Source organism: Camelus ferus, chromosome 32 (genome assembly GCF_009834535.1).
Source record: "Camelus ferus isolate YT-003-E chromosome 32, BCGSAC_Cfer_1.0, whole genome shotgun sequence".
Taxonomy (NCBI): domain Eukaryota; kingdom Metazoa; phylum Chordata; class Mammalia; order Artiodactyla; family Camelidae; genus Camelus; species Camelus ferus.
The window spans coordinates 2,017,390-2,039,472 of record NC_045727.1 but is presented as its reverse complement, the minus strand read 5'-3'; the positions used below and the strand labels follow the sequence as shown (position 1 = coordinate 2,039,472).

The following is a 22,083-nucleotide window of genomic DNA, read 5'->3' as shown; positions in this document are numbered from 1 at the left end:
AACCTGAGTTGTTTGCTAGAACCATTGGAAAAGATAATCTTTCTTTCTTCTGAGATTACTAAACTAGTGGAAATTTGGGGAAAGTATGTGGGGAGTATAAAGAAAGCATAGAAGGAGACAAGACATGAGAAGAGATTGTTTCCTTTAAAAAAAACTTTTGAATTTGAAATAATTTAAAACTTACAGAAGAGCTCCAAGACTAGTACAAAGTAACTCCCATACCAGTACCCAGAAGTACCAAGCCTAAGTGCTTTTCACATTTGCTTTACAGTTTTCTGAAAGAGATAGGATTTTTTTTAATTGAATTATAGTCAGTTTACAATGTTATGTCGGTTTCTGGTGTACAGCATCATGTTTCAGTCACACGTGTACATAGATGTATTCCTTTTCATATTCTTCTTCATTGCAGGTCACTACAAGATATTGAATATAGTTCCCTGCACTATACAATAGAAGCTTGTCATTTATCTATTTTATATACAGTAGTTAGTAAGAGATAGGTTCTTGAGTATGTTGTTTTATCTCTAGGATCTAGCTATGCCTGAAACTGGAACCTACTCCTGGATTCTTAAAATTTTTTTCATTAAAAAAAATCTTTTTTCCCCGAGCTCCTTGTCTTCCCTGCATGGGGCCCCGCTCTTCTGCCAGAGCCGTTCATCCCCTGAAAATGTACACTTGCCAGTTTGCCTCCACCCCTCCTAGGTCAGGAGGACCTCTACACCATAGAGCCCATCACTGCCTGCCGTGGTGCTGGAACGAGCAGAGACAGAGGAGAGCCTCAGCGGCTTGGCAGCCCCACGTCCCCTGACCTCACTCACTCGGAGCCGCTGCTTCCAAACCAGCGCCGCTTCAAGGGAAATCGACACGGCAGCCAAGTTCATCGGAGCTGGGGCGGCCACAGCATGGGGTGAGGGGTGCTGGTTCTGGGGCTGGAGCTGGGACTATATTTGGGAGCTTCATCATTGGTTATGCCAGGAACCCTCCTCTGAAGCAACAGGAACCCTTCTCTGAAGCAATCGCTCTTGTACGCCATTCTGGGCTTTGCCCTCCCGGAGGCCTTGGGGCCCTTTGCCTGATGGTGACCTCTCTCATCCCTTCACCTGCCAAGGAGCCAACTCCACCTCCCGTAGTTCTTTCTCTGGTGTTTCACTACCCTGTATGTTCCTTTTCCTATACCTCCCCTGGCAGCCTGGGGAAAGTGGTTGGCTCAGGGTTTGACAGAAAAGACAAATAAATACTGTATTAATTTAAAAAAAATGTATTTTTTTCTAAACCAGTTGGAACGTCAAAGGTTGAAGAGAAATGTATCATCTTGCTCTTGAGAAAACAATTTCTAAAGGATAGCCATCCTTCAAGAGAGGAAGGTGACAAAAACTCTCTCTTCAGAAAAGAATAAATGATTTCAATTTAAACCAGAGCTAACAGATGAAAAATATATTAGTTTTGAAGGTAGCTCACATAGCTTGAGAGTAAATCAAGCCCAATTTCACTTAGCAGTTCTCGTCCACGTGCATCTTGACCCACTGGGATGGGGGATTCAGTTTCACGGATGGCATGTGTCTGGTAACTTACAGCTAATATGAAAACATTAGAGTTGGAAGTTTTATATACTTAAACAAATGAGACAGAATTAAAGGTTAGCCCTATGATGTTTCTCTTTGGACCAAGCCTTATTCTAACAAGTTCAGGTTGGAGGGGAAAGAATATAGGTCAGTGGTAGAGTGCATGCTTAACGTGCAGGAGGTCCTGGGTTCAATCCCCAGTACCTCCATGAAAAAAAAAAAAAACAAACACTAAAAAATAAATAAACCTGATTACCTCCCCCACCAAAAAAATTTTTTTCTAAGTTCAAAACGCTTTCTTGAAGGGGAGAGAAAGGAGTAAGTGACAGCCCTTTTAATCTACCATAGTTCAAAGCCACTTACCTTACATGTGTATCATAATTAGTTGTGAAAGTTATAAATTCTTATGCTTTACATCCTTGCAGTCATTTGGAGATTTCATCAAAATGTAGATTTGTTTATGAGATTGTGCTCTACAAGGGCATACTGTCCATGAGGTGTTATCATAGTGGAGAGACAATGCTAGGGAGCACTGGGGTAGGACTGGTCTTAATAAACCCCTCTAAGGGCTGCACTAGCCCTAACCTTGTGCGGACACTGGAACTAATTTGAAAGTGACATTCCAGTTTAAACTGGCTTAAGTAAAAATAGGAATTTGTTGACTTTTATAACTAAAAGTTTGAAGGTTAGAGCTGACCTCAGATGTGGCTGGAATCAGAGGTCAAACCTTCTCCAACTCTCAGCCCTACTCTTGTTCATACTGACTTTATTCCCAGGCCACATGGTGACAGGATGGCTGCCAGCAACTCGATGTGCATCCTCCGAGACTCAAGCTCAGTGGGAAAGAGACAGCTTCTTTTCTAGACGCTCCTTGAAAAAGTGTGCTGGGATTCACTCTGATTGATCTACTCTTGAATCAATTAATCATGGTTTCCAGCAGGACACCACATGCTAATTGCCTTAGACCAGGGTCACACGTTCCCCCTCTGAATGGGAGATGGTGGTTATGAAGGACCAGTTGGACCACATGGGTTGAGTGTCGGGGAGATGAGCCCTTCTAAGCCAAAATGGACCTGTTACAGAGAGGGGATGCTAGAAAGGCAATCAACAAATATCCATGCCACCCAAAGTGACCATCTTGAAAATGAAACATCCAGAAGAAAGAAAATGTTTGGCTAAAAGTCAAGCCAGCCATAAGAGTGGAAAAACAAAACCCATGATTGAGAAAATGGATGATGTCATGACAAGGTATCACGTGTGGTAAGGAGTCACTTCTCATTTAAGAAATGAGCCCAGGCTTTCATTCCCTTTGACAGAAGTCTTCTCAGAAAGTGAGTGTCAGAACGCCCCTTCCTCCAGGCTTCATCTGAATGACAGATCTTGCAACATTACTTCCCATTAATCTTTTAACCAGGTCTCACCTTTGTCTCTGTCCTTCACACATGCTTTACTTGACCATGGGTTCCCTTCTGGTGTTAAGGGAAGTATCTGCCTTTCTGACAGTGACCATTTACGAATGCATTCTGTAGTATAATAGAAAAATGCTACTATATTACTTTAAACAGACTTGGGGTGGGATGGGATCTGAGGATGGGGGCGTTTTTTTTTCACAATAGGAGACTCCAGAAGGGGGAAGAGTCAAGAGCTGATATGGCGACTCAGCGATGCTCTCAGGAACACAGGCTATTCCTACTTCCAGGCCGAAAGCTTTAGTACTGGCACCTTCATTCTCTGGCGTGCAAGATGGCTTATGCTCACATTTCAGTCAGGAAGAAGACAGAAAGGTCAAGGGATCTTTGTTGCTGTTGTTGTTTTTAATGAGGTCTTGCCTTTTTATCTGAGAAGTGTTAAATGATCATTTTTTTACATGGGATAGGGCATGTGAAATGATAAAGTTGTTGAAGAATAAAAGCATGACTTGTGTCTAATTATAAATAAACATGTGTCAAAGATTTTATTTCATTCTTTAATTAATAAGGGAATCAGATGTTAAAACCGATTCAAAGGATAATTTAAAAAAATACATAGGCAATCATATATACATAGATAGGCAATCAGAAATGCTAAAATGAATTTACAAGTAGGACGGAAAACCAGTCAACAGAAAGAATCAATTACAGCTCCACCAGACACAAGTTATTTGCATTTCTGTGGACGAGACTATTTGCATTACTATCAGGTTTCTACAACTTATGACATTGTACAATAGTTCAAAGTCAATGAAAGATGACACTAAAGAGAATATTAAACAGGACACCCAGTATTCTTTTTTGTCCATTTAAAAATCTTTCACAATGTTTCCTGAGAGAAGAGATGCCCTTCTCAGCATCTACCTACATCTCATTGACCAGAACGGTTATCATGTAGCTGCCTTCACTGCAAGGGAGGCTGGGGAATCAAGTATCATTAGCTGGACACACAGCTTTCCCAAATAAAACAGGATTCTGTCTGTAAGGGAGTCTGCCTTACCTATACAGCCACTTGATGTGTTAAGGGTACTAGATTTTAAAATAATTTTTAGGACATGTGATTATGAAGATGTCTGTCGGTTTTGACACTTCATCCCTCTTCTGGTCATAGTGCCTCAAATGTCCTTTGGGATGTACCCTGTCTCCACTCTCCAAACCCAGCTCCAAAAGTGGACACTTGACTCAGGGCTTGTTTATGTTTGGTTAGGAATGGACATAACTGGAACCAGGTCAATGAGATTCAACTTTTGGACTTTCGTTGGAACAAAACTGTAATTTATGCTAGAAAATAGTAACGCTTAAGTCTAAAAGATATTTTGTCAGTTTCCTGACAATTCTTGATGCTCAACTGGATTCCTGTATTCTTTGCAATAATTCCACTGCCACTCAGAGTCTGTGGCTTCCTGGTGAGAAACCACTGTGACATTTCTTTCTTTTTAATAGGTTGTTCCTCCTTTTAGTGCTGGAGAGCTGACAGGCTGTGGCCGTGGGCTAGGAAATGCGACTCTGGGTTTGAATGCCAGGGGTACCAGGCAGAGTCTATCCAGAAAAACAGCACCCCATCTAAATATTTAAAGCAGAAGAGAATTTCATTCAGGGGATTGGTTACACGGGGAATGGGACTGTTGAAAAGTGAAACACAGGTGGTTAGGCAGTTCCGGAGATTAGCAGCAGCAAAAAGCTATCAATCACCACTGCTAAGGCTAGAGACTAGATCCAGGGAGGGGCTTATGTTACAGGAGCTCAGGGGCTGGGATCCCTTAATGCAGGGGTAGAACCATCTACTGCCAGAGATGCTACTCAAAGTGAGTGGGGTGGTCCCATTGCTGCCTCCCATTGTCTGAACCTAGCTGAAAGCCTGAGAATTCAGTCCTAGTGGTCAGTGACCATTTTGCTACAAAGCAGAGCAGGAAAAGGGTGAGGAATGGAACTGAAGACACTGGGTCTACCACGCAGAACTGGCCACTTAGATATTTCATCACATCTAAGATGTCATTGACTGAAAGATGCATTATTCTTTTATGTATCACTGAGAAAGAAAAATGCTGCCAAATTAAACTGACACAAAGCTAAGACTCCATCCATTGCATTGTATCTTGATATGAGACAGGTGAAAACGTGAAAAATGTCTTAAGATCAGTAACATGCTATTAGCTGTGTGATTTGTGTGTGATCTTAAGCATATGTGAACTTAATTCATTCTCACCATTGAGGTTTGATTTTACCATCCGTGTGGAAATTGGAGACAATATCTACTTCATAGGGTTTTTGAAACATCTAAGATTAAGTTTAGTGAGAGTAGGGACTTTGTCTCTTGTTCACTGTATCCCCAGTACCTAGCAGAGTGCCTGGCATGTAGTTGGAACACAAGAAAGCTTTGTGAAATGAATCCACCTGGACTGTATCCCCAAATGAACAGGTTCTTGGCACATAGTGGGAACTGGCTGTCAATAAATGGAAGCTATTATTATTGGAATCAAACAGGCTCGGGAACAAGGTCTTCTTCCATTAATGTCACATAGATTGACACTCTTTTGCAAGAGGGGGCAACTGCTCTTGTATTTAAGAAAGTCGTCTGAGTAGAGGCCACAGTCTCTGGTGGAAAAGATTATTTTTATGCTGGATGGCTTCGGGTGCACACACAAAGCAATTTCTGAGCAGAAAATTTAAGGGTGGTAGTGGTGGTGGCAAATGAAGTTACAGGGAAGGAGGGGAATGAGGTGGATGTGAGTGGAGGATAGAGCAAAATAGAAAGAACAATCTACACCATCTACAAAGCACTTTTTGGTCACCATTTCCCTAATCCTTACAGCTCTGCAAGTGTTGTAGGGTTATTCACAAATGGGAGTCAGGCTGAGGATGGATATAAAGGGTTTTTCTTCCCAAAATGAAACAACTAGATGGAAGCAAAGCTAAGACACATTGTGTGTGTGTGTGTGTGTGTGTGTGTGTGTGTGTGTGTGATTATGGTTACCTGACAGCCTCCTGAAAGCCTGAGATGTGAGAGTTAATGCCAAGTTACAACACACATAAGGATAGGTAAACAAGAGGAGGGTGTGAACCTAGCTGGGAGGGTTTAGTTCAGTGGTAGCGTCTGCACGCTTAGCATACACAAGGTCCTGGGTTCATATACCCAGTACCTCCACTTAAATAAATAACCCCCCCCCCCAAAAAAAACCAAACAGTTGCTAGGGTGAAGAGGAAATTCTAAACAGCGCTGATACTTTCTTTTCAAGAAGAATTCCGCCAATGGAAGGTACGGTGTTGAAATGAAATCAAATGCCTTCTCTGCAATCTCCCTGCGGAAGAATGACTTATTCAACAGGCTGAAGGTTAGTCAGGACTCCAGAAAGCACTCTAGACCCCGGGGCAACGTCTCCCTGGCTCAGTAATAGAGAGTCACTACTGACTTAGACGCACGTCTCCGCTTCCCAATCAGCGTCCCCTTCGCGGAGCGGACCGCGCGCCACCCATCCTCTCCCGCGAGTAACGAGCACCGCCTACTGGCTGTCAGCCTCTGGGCTGCTTGGCTCCGCCCCTGAGCGAAACGCGCATGCTCCCCTATTCCTCTCCGCCCGCGCCTTCAGGCTTCTCGCGACAGCCGCCCAGAGGCGGCCTGAATCTCGCGATAAAGGCTCATTGTCTCGCGGGACCGCGGCGGGCTGACGGGTTCTCGGGCGGCTCTGGGCAGGGAAGAGGAGTCGCATGTGTTGCTTCAGCTGGCGGTAGTGGCGGGAGCGGAGGCGGCGGAGGCTGTGCGACCGCCTGGGTAACAACCCCTTGTGCCTCTCCCACTTCCGAGAAGCTCGTAGAGAGCGTGGAGGAAGCTGGGGTACTGCCCGGCGGAAGGGGGCCGGGCCAGGCGTCTCCACACCCCCGCTCACATGGGCCCCTTTGGTGTCCCCGCGTTTGCCCCTTCGCCTCAGGTCGCCCCCTCACACCTGCCCGCCCTTGGCGCCTCAGTGATCTTGCATTTTGCCCCCTCCGGGTTCTTTTGCCCACATTTTCTGTTGTCACAGAGTGGTCTCCCCGCCCCCTCCCACTCCCATCCCCTTTCCTGACTCTTCAGCGTCCCTCCGTTGGCATTTAGCCCACACCCTGCCTTTGGGCACCTCCGGTGACCCACCCCTTCGCTTTTCCAGCCTCTTCCAGCTGCTTTGTGGCCTTCCTCTGTTGCTGCAGTTTGCATCCCTTCCACATTACCCTCAGACCTTTTGCCCTTTCTCTACCGAGGCCATTCTCCCCATCCTTTTTTCCCATTGCTTCCTCTTCCACTAGTGCCTCCCAACCCCTGCTTGTCATGGTCCATGACACTGTTGTCACTTGCCTCCCTGTAGACCTGGAAAATGGTGTGCCCAGAATTATTCATGTTTTATGAATCCTAATGCAACTTGTATCTTTTCGTTCAACGAAGAATTGAAACAGATTTGGAGTGGGAAGATTTCTGGTAGGAGGAGGTGAGACTACATCTGAACACTGCTTCTCTGGGGGTCTTGGTCCAAAATAGTGAAGATATGTTATTTTCCTTGCTTACAGGTTTGTGAAATGGCTGCTGACATTTCTGAATCTGGTGGGCACGATTGCAGAGGAGACCCGAGGAGCAATACCAAGTTAGATGCAGATTACCCTCTTCGAGTGCTTTACTGTGGAGGCAAGTGTTATAGGCCAGAAAATGGCTTTTACTGACTGTATTTTTATGCATTATGATACATTTAGTACTAGTAATCCTTTTTTTCATCTGTCTTTGTCATTTGGTGAATCCTTAACTGGGAGGTGGGGATGTTGGTGAAGAGGAGGTGTGGGTTAACAGATTTTCCTGACCTGAGTGAATTGTGTCTTGCTACTTAGCCTGGAGAAGTTTACAGTCCAGTAAATAGCGATATTGCAAATACATTATTTCAGCCTAATGTTTCTTGCTAGTCTGGCTATTAAAGGTGAGCTTCTTGGGAGACATTGAATCTTAAGGGATGACAAGGACTGGATAAGAAAGTGGGGGGGGGGGCATCCCAGATGAAGTGAACAGCTATTCAAGAAAAAGCTTGTTTGCAGAGAAGTAAGCAGCTTTGTGTTAGTATAGTGTGTAGTACACGGATGGTGTCAGTAATGAGTGGAAGATGACGAGGTTGGAGAGATGGGTGGTAGTTCAGCCTTGGGAAAGTGTTCTTGGTTTGATTAATAAAATATAAATCAGGATTTACTTTCCCTTTGCGTGTTTTTCCTCATTTTCAATACAGAAATATTTACGAATTAGAGATACTCTTAATTTTATTAGCATCTTGGAAAGTTTCAGAAAATTTTGAAGACAGTAAAGTAAAAGGGCAAGTAAATGCTATTTTTTTCAGTAACTATTTTTGACTACTTACTATGTGCCTAGCAGTGTTTTAGGTGCTGGGGACCGAATAATGAATAAGACAGAAAAGGTCCTTGTTCTCGTGGACCATACATTCTGTGAGTGCGATAGAGATTTCACCTGGAGTTTTAAGTACCCTAGAAGGAGAGTGGTGTCACTGAGCTAAAACATTGTGTCAATTCATCATTTATTGACTATCTTTGATAATAAAATAAAATTAGTATAAAATACCTCAGAGAGTAGGCAGGGGAACTTTTTGTAGGGCTGATTGAGTTTTGTTAATATATTGATCATACCTGGTTATACTGTTTGCATTTGGAGTCATGGACCAGAGTTTGCATCCTTACCTTGGGCATTACCAGCTGTTCCTGCTTAATTCTAGCTGTGTGACCTTGGGCAACTTACCTGATTTCACCAAAGGTTAGAGGTCTGTTTCTTAAGGTCTGTAAAATGAAGGTGATGATCACATCTTAAGTCAAATGATTCATACAAAGCTTGTGGCTCAACAACTAGCATAAGAACATGGTACAGTAAGTGTTGTTGTTGTTATTATTATTAGAAAAGTATACTAGTTTAGTATAGTTTATTCACCCTTGTTTGTCAGATGTAGTTAGGAGCTATTGTTCTTTGTACACTAATTCATCGAATCTAAGATGCCATATTTTATAAGATGCATCCCTGTAAAAATCCCAAAAATGAGAACTGATGAAATACAGTATATGAAAGGCATTCTGTTCAGTTGCTTGTGTCGCTGCTAAGATGGCTTTGAACAATTCCACTAAATATGCATTCCACCCCAGTGATAATTTGTGTTGACCAGAGGTTCCTAACCTTTTTGAGAAAGATTTACTTTTATTTCCCTCCCTGGTTTGTATTGATACTCCAGGCACTAAGATGGAGACTGTTACCTTTTCCTCAAGGAGTTTAAGGTCTAGTTGTAGGGAAAGCACTTAAGGAATATTAAATGCTAAATTAAATGATACTTACTATAACTCTGAATTAGGATTTCAGGAAAGGGGGGATCTTTGTTCAGAGGGAAGCTGGGAAAGTGAAGTGAGGAAGTGAGAAGCCTTAGATAATCAGTAGAAGTTGCAAGGAAAGGTGAAGGAATTCTTAAGAACAATATGGCAGCAAGGTTTAGTAGGGTGTCTTCAGGGTAGAGGGAAGGGAAGGAAAGGGGCTGATTGGAGCAGAATGCTGGTTGGAGTGTAGTGAGAAACAAGGGTAGGTAGGATGGGGTCATTTCCCAGGAGACATTTGAGCCTTCAGAATCTGAAGTCAGTCTGAGTTTGAATCTTGGCTTAGCCATTTACTCACTGGGTGGCCTTGGCTGGTTCCCTCATCCATAAAATGGTTAACAGTAGAGCCTGCTTTAGAGGGCTGTTGAGAATAATAAATGAAATAATACTCCCAAAGGCTCCACCTCCTAACACCATCACACCGGGCATTAGAATTTCAGCGTAATGAATGTGTGTGCTTCAGACCACAGCAGGAGGTTTCACGGAGGATGATGCTTTGTTCTTCATGTTGTGTCACATCAGCAGATACATAATGTCAGGTTGTTCCACTGTTAGGGATGTGAAGCTGGTGACTGCTAGATCTTTTCATTGAAGAGGTACAGGTTACAAATAGTAAATCATCTGTGGAGGGAAATTGACTTTAAAAGCAAATAACAGGGAGCTTGAAAGAATTGTCTGAATTTTTTCATCATATTAGAATTTTGCTAAACTGAATAGTATTTGAAATGGTGTGCAAAGTTTTATGGCTTCAGTATTTGCTGTAATGATATTTAACCTATAATTATATCCTCAAAGTGTGGCTATCTGTACCTACTAGCATTTGAACTTGAACTTTGGGAATTAGAGAGCTCTGCTTAACTGGGAGAGAACTCTAAACTTGAAATAAAGAGGTGCTAGATTCCAGTTTTCTGCTGCTTCATACCACCTTTGGATTAGCTGTTTAACTTTCTTCAAGGCTTCATCTATAAAATAGTGATAATGGACTGGCACACAGCTACATTGCCTTTACATAGTGTATGATCTCATTTAGTGGTTAAGAGCACAAGCTTCAGAATCAGACCAGGGTTCAAATCCTGTCCTGGCCAGATGTAAGTGGGTTATTTACTCCAAGTTTCATTTTTCTTGCCTGTAATACATATATGGTAATTCTTACCTTATAGGGTTGTAACGATTAAACATAATAATGTAAAGCATAGCAAAGTGCCTGGCATGTGCCCAGTATGTTAGTAATGGTGTATCCACCCCTTCTTTCCCTCACAAATCTCAAAGTATTGGGCACACTGAACTACTCCATTCCTCACCTTAAATATAAAAATAAAATAAGCAGTTGACCCAGTAATAGAGTTAGAGTTAAAATTGGGAAACCCTTTGAGTTCTAGTCCCTTAGCCTTTGCAGGCTATGCAATGACAAGACTGAGCCAATGTCCCTTCTAAGGAAGAACATTCAGTTTCATGGTCTTACGTAGCATAATAGAAAAAAGAAAAGGAAAAATGTATTGCAAAGAAATGGTAGCAAAAGTGCTACTGACGTCTACAAATGTGTTGGTATGAATAAAAAGTAGTGGCTGTTTTGGTGAAATTATCAAAAGAATAACCAGCTCTATTCAAGCTTTGTTGTGTGGAGAATTATTACCCTGTAAGATTAGTTTCAGATCCATTGAAGTGGTTGTGGTAAAACCTTAAGATATGCAAAATAGTATAGTTTGATGTTCCATCAACTGAAGGAGACATTTTTCTTTAGATCAAAAAAAACCCAAGATAATATCTCTATTAACCATGTGCCATTGACTTCAAAAAAAATGTGGGGCGCATAATGGATAGTATTTGAGAAGTGGTACAGAATAGTTACAGGAAAATATAGAAATGAAGCATTTTGTCAAATGTAAAATAAAAGTTATGATGAGCCCTGTATATGTATGTGTATATATTTATTTAAATTTTTAAATCTTTTTTTCTTTCCATTTCCCCAGTCTGTTCATTACCAACAGAGGTAAGTCCTTTTAAAATTCTTTTTTTTTTTAAATTTTGGGGGAGGTAATTAAGTTTATTTATTTATTTATTTATTTTTTAAGGGAGGTACTGCGGATTGAACCAAGGACCTCGTGCATGCGGGGCATGAACTCTACCACAGAGCTACACCCTTCCCCTCCTTTTTTTTTTTTAATTGCTGCATTTGAGGTTATTGATTTCAGAGCTAGCTTGGGAACTTCTTTTTCTTATTTTTCATTTTCTATCATTTGATGGCAGAGTTTCAACCTTTTATAGAGAACTTCGGTTTAGAATACTTTTACGGTCTTACAAATTATTTTCTTTAGACTCTGAGTCCTTTGTGTGCATCTTTTGCACTTGGCTATACAGTTTGTTTTTTGCATGGAACTCATGAGTAGTCAGCTAATAAAACAAGAGTAACCTTCAAGCCAAAATAAAACATCCAAACAGAGAAGAGAAAGTATAAATTATGTGTAAGACTTTCTGCTGATAAGCATCTAAGTCAGGCTCTCTGGGCAAGTCATGAAAATAATGAGACACCTTGTGCTCAAAGCAAGAAGTAGACATGCTTGTTTTTATCTGTTTCCTCCTTTTTCTAATGGCCCTTTGTTGGAGAAGCAATAAATTACTATAGTGAGGAGGTGCTTAGTCCTTTTAATTTTTAATTTCTTATGGGGGTGTTTCCTGGTTGAGAGATTTCCTGTGGATAAAATATCAGGTGGGAGTAGTTAGTTTTGTCATCATTCTATATATAGCAAGCATAGGGAATGATTTTTAATTAAAATGATTGACAATGCTCCATAGTGACTCAGTTTGTTCTTTTTCCCCTTCCAGTACTGTGAATATATGCCTGATGTTGCTAAATGTAGACAATGGTTAGAGAAGAATTTTCCAAATGAGTTTGCAAAACTTACTGTAGGTATGAACGTGCTTTTTTTCTTTCTCAAAGCTTGTATACCTGAAACAGATGCACATAAGGCATTATTTTAAAGCTATGGAAGTTCTCTTTTAGTAAGATATTACAGAATTATGTTTTTCTACATCTGTTAACTTTAAAACTGTTTTAAGTTCTTGGGTTAAAATTCCTTATATATATAAAATCACACACTGCTTCATGTGTCATCTCTCTGAGACAAGATAGGTCAGAGTATCAACTTTCTTATATAAAGAAGAGCAAATGATTTAGGGGCATATATATTTTCACTCATTCATGAAACAGATTATTTTGTGTGAGTGTGCTATATGCTATACACTGTTTCAGATGCTGAGAATAAAGCAGTAAACAAGACCTACTCTTCGGAAATTATATTCTAAAAGGAGAGACAATAAGTAAAACAAGACAAATGAAATGAGTTCATTAAATAGTGATAAGCAGGGAGTATGGAGATAAGAATTGTTGGGGAGGGAATTTGAAATTTTAGGTAGTGGCCTTTTGCTGAAAAGATGGCATTTGAACAAAGACCTAAAATCAGTGAGAGAGAATCATTTGGATACCTGGGAGAAGAACTTTACAGGCAGATGGTGCAGCCAGCGCAAAGGCCCCGAGGCAAAAGCTTACCAGCATATTTAGAAAACGGCAAGGAGACCTTTGTTTCTGGAGCTTATTAAAGGAGGAGTAGGAGATGAAGTCAGAAGTAACGAAGGACCATGTCTTAAAGGCCAGGACTTGGCTTTTACTCTGAGTGAGATGAGGAGCTATTGGAGGGGTTTGAGCAGAAAAGTGATGATAAGGTCTGACCTTCGTTTCAATAGTATCTCTTCGGTTGCTGTGTGAAGAATAGGCTGAAGAGAGTCGTAGCAGCCAAGCAGGGAGACCGAATAGGTGGTGGCTCCTGCAGTAATCCGGTCAGGACGCTGGCGCCCTGAAGCAGAGTGGGGGCAGTGGAGGTGGTGAAAAGTGGTCAGATTCTGGATAGATTTTGGAGGTAGAGCTGACGTGGTCTTCTGATCTGTTGCATGGGTAATGTGATGGAAGGGACAGCCACATTTTTGGCCCAAGCAACTTAAAAGAATGGAGTTGCTGTTGCCAGAGGTAAGGAAGACTGCAGAGGAACAGATGTCCTCAATTAGCTGAAATTGGTGGCTTCTCTTTCAAGATTGGTAAAAATGAAGGCAGTAGCAGGAAGGAGGAAGATCCCAGGCTGGGAATAAGCCTGTAAAGTACATCCAGTGTTAGCCCACTATTTGCTGCTTTGATTTTCAGATAGTTTCCATGAGGCACAGCCCCTGAAGCAACACAGTCATTGTCAGTGTTTGGATAAGAACCCTCAACTCTGGTGTGACGGTCGGTCTGCGTGGCAGGTCCTGAACATGACCTGCCTAGGACACGATGTGACTTGAGGGGCTCTTCATATTCAGGACCAGACTTCTGTTAACACGATTAGTATGTTTAGATGCTGAACACTTCTGTGGAGGCTTGAGTGTTTTATGCTCCTTTAATGTGGCTAAAAAAATCATCCTCACATATCAAAGACTTGGTTTTACCTTCTGTCACCATGCACTTACCATAATGACTTCAGAATTAGGCTTGGGAGGAATCTAGCAATATAATCACTTGCTTTATAAGTTGGTAAAATACCGTATTTGTGTATGAGGTTCCTCAAAAGTAATTTTTTAACATAAATATGAAGTGCTGTTAATGCTTTTGGATTTCATTTTTACATCTAGAAAATTCACCCAAACAAGAAACTGGAATTAGTGAGGGTCAAGGAACAGCAGGGGAAGAGGAAGAGAAGAAAAAACAAAAGAGAGGTGAGACCTAAATCCATAATTTGATTTCCACAAACATACCCTCCCTCTGCTAGAAGAAACAAGACATGAAGGCATTCCCAAAGTGGGGAACATCTAGCTGTTACTGTAGTTCCGTGTGTATACCATACAGCGGGACACAGAATCATATTCTCAAGATGACTGGATGTCGTATAACTTGGGCTTTATCAGTAAGTCGAACCTAAGAAAATGTGCTTTATTTTCCATATATATGTGTAAAAAGCAACCAGCCAGCTTGTTTATGACGTAAAAACTTTGTTACCTTATTGAAATACCTTTTTAAAAAATATTGGCTGTATTCCTACAGGATTTATTATTATTTTTAATACCTATGTGTTATGGGTTTTTAAAAAATTTATTTATTTTTTTGCAAGCGGAGGTAATTAGATTTGCTTTTTTTTTTTTTTTTAATGAAGGTTCTGGGGATTGAACCCAGGACCTTGTGCATGCTAGGCACATACCACTGAGCTATACCCTCCTGCCTTAAAATACCTTTGTCTTCTATTTAGAGGGAGGACATTTATAAAAGATTTTGTTCTCTCATTACTTCTGTCAGGTCAGTTGAATTTCTTTTTATAGCTGTTGTGTGTACTTGTCTACCTCTCCCAAAATGAATTCTTTTGTGCCCTGGATCCTGTCCTCACCTGTTTCTTCTTCCTTAATTAATTCTTCCCTATGACTAAAATTGGCTTATAAATATTTTCAGGACTTTGCATTAAAAAAAGAAGTTCTCCCAAGAGCTCATGTCTGTCTTTGCCCTGTTCACCTCCCCTTGCCCTTCTTAGCCAGACTTCTTTAGTAAGACTGGACTCACTCACTGTCCCCTCTTTAATTTCAGTCATTCACTCTTCACTCCCCAGTCTGTCCTGACCTGACTTCCATGCCACTGAAACTCACTCCAACAAGGGGCACGAGGCTGGGTGATTACTCAGTGGTAAGAGCACTGGATCTCCCTTCTTAAAGTGGTGTGCTTCCTCCCTCATTCTCCTTTCATTCCTCCTCAGCCTTGCACGCAGACTTCTCTTCTCCCTTCTATTCCTTAAAAGTTGGTGTTTCGCAGGATTCTGTCCTCGGCCCACTTAACCTTCTCATTCTGCTTGTCCTCCCTGGATGATTCTTTCACATCTTTCACTTCTGCCACCACTCCACATTTACAGTTCCCAAATCCGTATCTCTGGTCCTGGCCCGCGTCTCTAGACTGGAGATACGGACGGTCTCACAGCCACCTCAGATGCAGCACTTGCAAAATAAACTCACTGAGTCCCAAATCTATGTCTTTTGTTTTCTCCATTTTGGTTATTGACGGCACAGTTTATGCCGCCATCTGAGCCGGAAACCTGAGACCCATCTTAGGTTCTCTCTTTCTGCCCCTTTTAATCAGTTCTGAATTCTGTTTTTCACCTTCCTCTATATATCCTGTGCCTGGTGGCCATTTCTGTTGCCACTGCTTTGTTTAGACTTTGATTAATGTCTGCCTGAACTAATGTAGGAGCTGGGGACAGTGGCCTCTCTATCAACCTTGCTCTTTGAAACCCACCCTCCCTGCTGTAGGGTGATCTTGACAGAACGTAAGTCTGGTTTCATCACTGCTGCATAGTCAGTTGTTCGTTGGCTTCTCTCCACAATATAAAATGACAGAGCTGATTTACTGGTCCTTCAGTGATTGGTATATAATCTTTGTTTTTCTGGCTTCCTCTCCCACATATCCATAAGCGTCCTTCATCAAGGCAAGTGCAGTTCTCAAACATAATGCCCTTTCTTGTCTCTGTACTTTTTTCCTTTTCCTGGAGTATCCTTTTTATACCTCCCCAGCCCTTCTCCCTTCGACTGGACCGTTCTTTATTCTGGGAGACCTTAGATGCCACTTCTTCTTGGAAACTTTTCCTCCCCTCTGGAAGCAGAGGCCATTCCTCTGCAAAGCTCTGCTAGTGCTGTATCCATGGATCCTCTTACAGGATGTATCAGATGCTGTAGTTATTTAACTTTTTATCTCCCTGCCCTAGACTGAGAGTCCCTGGAGGGCAGGGACTATGTTCTTTTTCTGTTTATCTTTGTGTCCTCAGCCCTCAGTGCACACACTACTCGTAGGTGTGGATTGAGTGAATACTCTTGCATGTGTTTATTAATTTTGTATGAGAAAAAGAAAATTTAGAAATTAATATTTGGTACCTTTTGAAAATGAATACATTTAAAGACAGTATTCTCTATGTGTGTTACAAACAAAACAGCTAATCCTGAGCTCTTTCCTAATAAATAAGGCGGAAGAGGTCAAATAAAGCAAAAAAAGAAGACTGTACCCCAGAAGGTTACAATAGCCAAAATTCCCAGAGCAAAGAAGAAATACGTAACAAGAGTGTGTGGCCTTGCAACTTTTGGTGAGTCTAAGCCTAAGTATGTTTAAAGTGTGTGAATTATATTCATTCATTCATCCATCCATCCTCTCTTTTTTATATCTAGTATCACGAAAACTTTAACAGTTCTGTTTTTTGTTAAGAGGTTGCATTTCTAACTATAGCTTCAAAATCAAATTTTGAAGCAGCTTAAAAATCTTTTGCAGGGGGACTCGTTTAACTTTTTCATTTCCAGAATATCTGCTTGGGCACACTTTATGTAGAATGAGGAGGGCTAGACAGGTTTCCCTTGGAAGTCCATCAGTGCTGCTGCTCTGTCCCTGTAGGCCCAGAGGCCAGAGGGTTGCAAAATAACCTTTCCCTTCAGGGATGACAGCAGAGGGTGAGGGAAGGTGGGTAGTGGGGGAATGTCCTGCTTCAGGGCCCCTTCAGTTCCTCGAAGCCTTGAATGAATAGTGAAACCAGGGTGCATGGGCTTCTTCATTTGACAACATGGACTGAAAAACAGTCACTGAAAAACCACATCATAAATATTAGGCTTGTTTCTCTGCTGTAAATTTTTCTTTTGTAAAAAAGGATACAAGAACTTCATGTACTTGGAAGTGAATGTGTAATGTTGGAATTAATGTATTCCTGGATTTATTTTGGTCTTAACTGTATCTATGAATTATAGGTAGTATGGATGATCTTATTTTTATGTACTGAGGTTTTATTTGACCTTGAAAATATAAGCTGAATTATTAATGTTAAGATCACTGGCTGTGGGTAGTTTATAATTATTGTTCTGAGCGGAACATGAAATCCATTAACACAACCTGTTTTATGAACTTAAAATGCAGATTTAATTTCAAGATGGAAAAATACCTTTGACGTATGATTCCAATTATAGTCATGTTGTTTCTTTTTTTTTAAATAACAGAAATTGATCTTAAAGAAGCACAAAGATTTTTTGCTCAGAAATTCTCCTGTGGTGCCTCAGTAACAGGGGAGGATGAAATCATCATTCAGGGAGACTTTACAGATGACATAATTGATGTCATTCAGGAAAAATGGCCAGAGGTGAGTATCTGTGTGTTTGTAGTAACAAGTTCTTAAAGCAAGTTGCTTCTGTGTTAGTTGATACCAGGACTCATGAAATGTAATTGTTTGTGTTTTGTAGGTGGATGATGATAGCATCGAAGATCTTGGAGAAGTGAAGAAGTGATTTTGAAAATTTGTATTTAATGGTCTGAACTGATTGTTGACATGGCCAAAGGGAGAGAGGCCTTTTAAAAATATATATATTTATCCTACAGTAAAACTGTAGCCTACCCTCCCCCTTGGCATTTTCACTGTTGTGTATAAGGCTGCTTTTTTTTTTTTAATTGCCAAAGTCTAATAAACAGGGGAGACTGTCATGCTTATGCATGAAATAGAATTTAGTTAAATAAAAATTTTTGGTCATTTGGTACTGACTTTTCTCTTTCTTTTTAACTTTTTATTTTTGGAAAAACACTGTAGACTTTGTGTGGATAGCTTTTCTGTTGATTAGTTTACAAATAATCATGATTTAGTCAAATCATGATTTTTGAAGCTGATTAATATTTTAAAGAAATTGAATTTGGCTTCATCACCAGTAATAACTGTCTCCTTGCTTCTTTGGTGTGATAGTTTTGAGATGCTTAAGCATCTAATAGATCTGTGGTTGAATTTGCTTCATTATCACCAAGTTCACCTTGTGGGCGTATTAACATATTGTTGCTAATAGTTGTTAAAGCTACTCTGGAGATTATTTGGTAAAGTATATTAAAAGCCTTAAAACCATCTCACTCTTGGACCCACTTCTTTGACATTAATCCTAAAGATGTAATGCCTTGCTTAAAACTGGATGAGGGTGTTCGTCACAACGCTACTCAAAATAGCAAACAGTTGCAAATGATTTGAATGAACAATGGGGAAATGGTTAAAGAAATGGTAGTGTGTCATGTGGTAGAATATTTGCACATATTTGAAAATATTTTCCAAGAATACTTGGAAGCATGTTTGATAATATTAAGTAGGAAGTCAGACCCTCAAATCCATTTTACACATTACTACCATCACTGTTTTGAGTGGAAGGCCATTCAGAGAGGATGAGTTCTTGTTCTGGCTATAAATTTATGTGAGTAAAATTCTGCTAACCAATTGAAAATAATAATACACCATTGCTCAGTATGTAGTCTGGGAAGCAGCAATTGAAACGTGTTTTTCTCACAAGAGAAACAGTGACAATGAATTTTAATGACTGCATTACATGAATTTAAACTTTGTTTTTATAAAGGTTTTAAGTCAGGTGCTACAAATTGAAAGGAAGACACCTTTAAGAAATTTAGAACCCATTGTTTGTTGCCATGCAAATTACAATCTTGAATGAGCCAGTGGGTTTTTTAAAATAATTAAATTCTTAGAATGTGTAATAAAGGTATAAATTAAAATGAAATTCTGCATTAACTGTAAATTTAACTAGATTAAATTATATGATGAAGCAAATTTATCCATCAAGACCATTTGGTATGTTACGTATGTATTCTGTTGGTGCTGGAAGATGTCTATGTGCTTGTATCAACACTTGACTTCATGTAAAGATTCTTAATGTTCACAGTTCTTGGCAAATGCAGTTTCAATCCATGTATAGCCAACAGTGGATGTTACTGCAGGAAAATGCAGGATTAAAATCGTCCTTGTGTATAATATGTGTGAATCTTTTTCTTTAACCTGAAATTTAAAATGCAACAGTTTAATATTTGATTAAAATATATGAATAGTTCAAGGATTGACTTTAATTCATACATTCGTGTATGTTTGTATTGTTTTCACAATCTAGTATTTTTAGCAAAACAAATATACAAACCTTTAAACAGCCTAATCTCATATATAAATATGTAAGAAATTTGCCATGATTAAGCTGGCAACTTCAAATGCAAATACAGTTTTGATACGTAGTATTTTAATTCATTTAAAAAAACATGCTGGCAATATGTGATTTTAAATTTCTTTTTAGTTATTACATAGAAGACTCAGTAATCAGTTGTCACTTGAGGTATAATCCATGGTAGCTTTCTTGTTCTTAGTTAAAAAGTTGATAAATTACTATCCTAGGGGGGAGGGTATAGCTTAAGTGGTAGAGCTGCATGGGGGTTCAATCCCCAGTACCTCCTCCAAAATTAAATCTAATTACCTCCCAAAAAATGTTTTTAAAAATTACTGTTTTAAAGACGAACTCTACATTTCAGATTCTGTCTTTGTTAGAATTTACTAAATTCCTTTACTTAGGAAATAAGGTAAGGAAACTAGTCTGTTCAGTTCATCAGTTTGAATTAGACTGAGTGTAAAATCAGATGCAGTGTAATTCTTGAAGCTTTCATAAAACATGTCATTTTTTAAGTTATATTTCCTCTTTAAAGATTTTTTGTTTTAAAAACATGGGAGTGAACTTAAAATACTGAGTTTTTTTTTATTTGCAACTAGTCATAATAATCCTTTTACCATATTTAATATTTACCAACCATAATCTCATAAAATGAGGCTCCTTTCTTCCTGTACGTGTACTTTTACAGTGAGTGGTAGGCATGTGGTTGCCTGGTGAACAATGGCATTTTAGGGCTTCTTAGAAAAATACCAAATTTTACAAAGGTGAAATTTGAGAAGTGTGTGAATAAAAATGCTCCTCAATTGGAATATTGACATTGAACCACATTCCTTTTCATTTTTCTCATTCCACCAAGACTTCCTGCATAGTCATCTACTGATAGCCTGTTTTTAACAACAAATTTTAGTCAACATTTGCTTTCTTGATTTTAAATTCTAAGGCATTGTCTTGCCAGTTTTCCTGAACATAAGCCTATGCTAAGGAGGTAAGTGTCACTCAAGTCAGTAAAATTTCGAAGTAAGAAATTTTGTTTATCCATTATCAGATTGTCTCTTATGAACACAGGGGCATGTTTTGCTAATTCACAGTCAACCAAAATGTAAAGTTGAAATATGATTAAGAGTGGTTATTTGTCTCAGCAGGAATGCCATCTGAGGGGTTAAGCAGTAGGGGCTGGGCGAACAGGGATTAAATGTGATAAGCATCTTTTCATGGTCCAGTTCAGTTCCCATATAACGAGTAAAAGGGTGACTATGAAACAACCCGTGAAACAACCTTAGATTAACCCAGAATGAAGCGCCAAGAGCTTGTTCAAGCTTGTGCAAGAGCTACATCAGGAGTCCCCCCGCCGCCAAACCCCCCCCCCCCCTTTTTTTTATCTGATTCCTACTTTAGAGCTGTCTGCTGGGATGGCCAGGGCTGGCGTCTACCCCCATCTGTTTGCTGTTTGCACGCCAGGTCCCGTTCTCAGTAAGGGTGTACACAGCAGCTAACGAGACCAAGCCCACAGTTCAGGAGGGAAAGACGGGAAATCATTCAGCGAGCAACTCGTGGTAAACCTGGGTGACGGTAAAGAACGGTTCTACAGCCGTCCCTTGGCTTCATCATCTCTGGGTGACGGTAAAGAACCGGTTCTTTGCCGACGGAGGGCAATGGCTTTCTCAGCGCCAGACCAACCATTCGAGAGCCCGCGGCCTGGATCTGCGAGAACAAAACGCCGAGGGAAGGGAGATGGAGCGGGTGGTCGCGCGGCCGCGGGGGTGTCGCGAGAGCCGCCGGGGTGTCGCGAGAGCAAGGGCGGCCCCTCGGCGACGCCGTAGGCCGGGCGGGCTGGGCGCGCTCCGCTGGGCCGGCGGTTTGGGTGGGCTTGCTTGGGCCGGCGAGGGCGCGGGGCTCCGGGGCTCGGGGCTCGCCCCGCCGCTCCGGGCAGGCGCGCCGATGGCGTTTCTGAGGTGACGCTGCGCACACCGGCTCTCTCCGGGGGCGGAGGAAACACCTATGAACCCTTCGGCCTCCTTCCTGGCCGGGCGCCAGGTGAGCGGCCGCCGCCCCGCGCCCCCAACCCGCCGCGGGCTCGCCGTGTCCGCCGGCACGTCCCGGGGCGAGAGGAGCGCAGACCTCCGGGGCGACGTGCACTGGGGCCGAACGCGGCTGGTTTTTCAGGAACTGTTTCTGCTCAGAATTTAAAACAGTCCCCAGGACGGCGAAGAGAAATGGAGCGTCACATCCGTTTCCTTTACCTTAATAAAAACTTGCTGTTCAACCCCGGCGCCAAGTCGAGTGGCGACTCCTGGGTGCTCCCTTTTTAACGATAAGGATGGGTGTTTGTAGAGTTGCTCCCCACCTCTCTTCCTGTCTTTAATTCGCTTCCCAGTGACCTGCGAGTGGAGGAGCTCTCTTATAAGCCGTTTTACCGAGAAGTCTTGGAAGTAAAGTTGCCCAAGATTTGCATTTATCGGTATAGAATGAGAGGAACGTGTTTGGTATTTTTGGCCCTTTGCTTGTTTTCCTACATTAGAATATGTGCTCCTTCCCGGCGGTCTCATTGCTGTCTCCCCAGCCACTTGGTTGAGTGAATGACTGGCTTTCCCAAAGACTGGAATTCAAGTCTTGTCGCTTGGAATCTGTCGACTTCAAATTCCATTTTCTTTTTTTTTTTTTTAATTTAAGTATAGTCAGTTTATAAT

The 22,083-nt window shown here is 41.1% G+C and overlaps 2 protein-coding genes across 10 annotated transcripts in view; both read left to right on the top strand.

Annotated features, from left to right (window-relative positions):
- Positions 1-6,659: 6,659 nt before the first annotated feature.
- On the top strand, positions 6,660-19,218 carry DENR (density regulated re-initiation and release factor). Of its 3 annotated transcripts, none has more exons than XM_032471393.1 (9): positions 6,660-6,800; positions 7,369-7,488; positions 7,568-7,682; positions 11,371-11,390; positions 12,224-12,308; positions 14,057-14,140; positions 16,417-16,533; positions 17,429-17,568; positions 17,669-19,218. In XM_032471393.1, exons 3-9 carry the CDS (start codon positions 7,577-7,579, stop codon positions 17,711-17,713), a joined length of 597 nt encoding a protein of 198 aa, XP_032327284.1. In that variant the 5' UTR covers positions 6,660-6,800; positions 7,369-7,488; positions 7,568-7,576; the 3' UTR covers positions 17,714-19,218. The 3 variants fall into 3 exon arrangements, with proteins under 3 accessions (XP_032327284.1, XP_014409088.1, XP_006178095.1); XM_014553602.2 differs by having other exon boundaries at positions 6,681-6,800; positions 7,446-7,488; XM_006178033.3 differs by lacking the exon at positions 7,369-7,488 and having other exon boundaries at positions 6,780-6,800.
- Positions 19,219-19,939: 721 nt separating this feature from the next.
- CCDC62 (coiled-coil domain containing 62) overlaps positions 19,940-22,083 on the top strand; it is a 35,821-nt gene continuing 33,677 nt past the window's right edge. For 3 of the 7 annotated variants that reach the window (XM_032471330.1, XM_032471332.1, XM_032471331.1), the window contains exon 1: positions 19,940-21,016. Coding sequence is in view for 4 of the 7 variants with exons in the window: in XM_032471328.1 (XP_032327219.1) it covers positions 21,395-21,430 (36 nt within the window). In the remaining 3 variants the exon portion in view is untranslated. The other 4 variants (XM_032471329.1, XM_032471333.1, XM_032471326.1 and 1 more) reach the window with 2 other exon arrangements.

What these genes read in the sequence shown, in the direction of transcription:
- DENR (XM_032471393.1), top strand. Translation starts at nt 7,577, where the DNA reads ATGGCTGCTGACATTTCTGAATCTGGTGGGCACGATTGCAGAGGAGAC. An exon ending in TCGAGTGCTTTACTGTGGAG is followed by an intron (nt 7,683 to 11,370) that starts GCAAGTGTTATA and finishes CCATTTCCCCAG; the next exon opens with TCTGTTCATTACCAACAGAG. An exon ending in TTCAGGAAAAATGGCCAGAG is followed by an intron (nt 17,569 to 17,668) that starts GTGAGTATCTGT and finishes TGTGTTTTGTAG; the next exon opens with GTGGATGATGATAGCATCGA.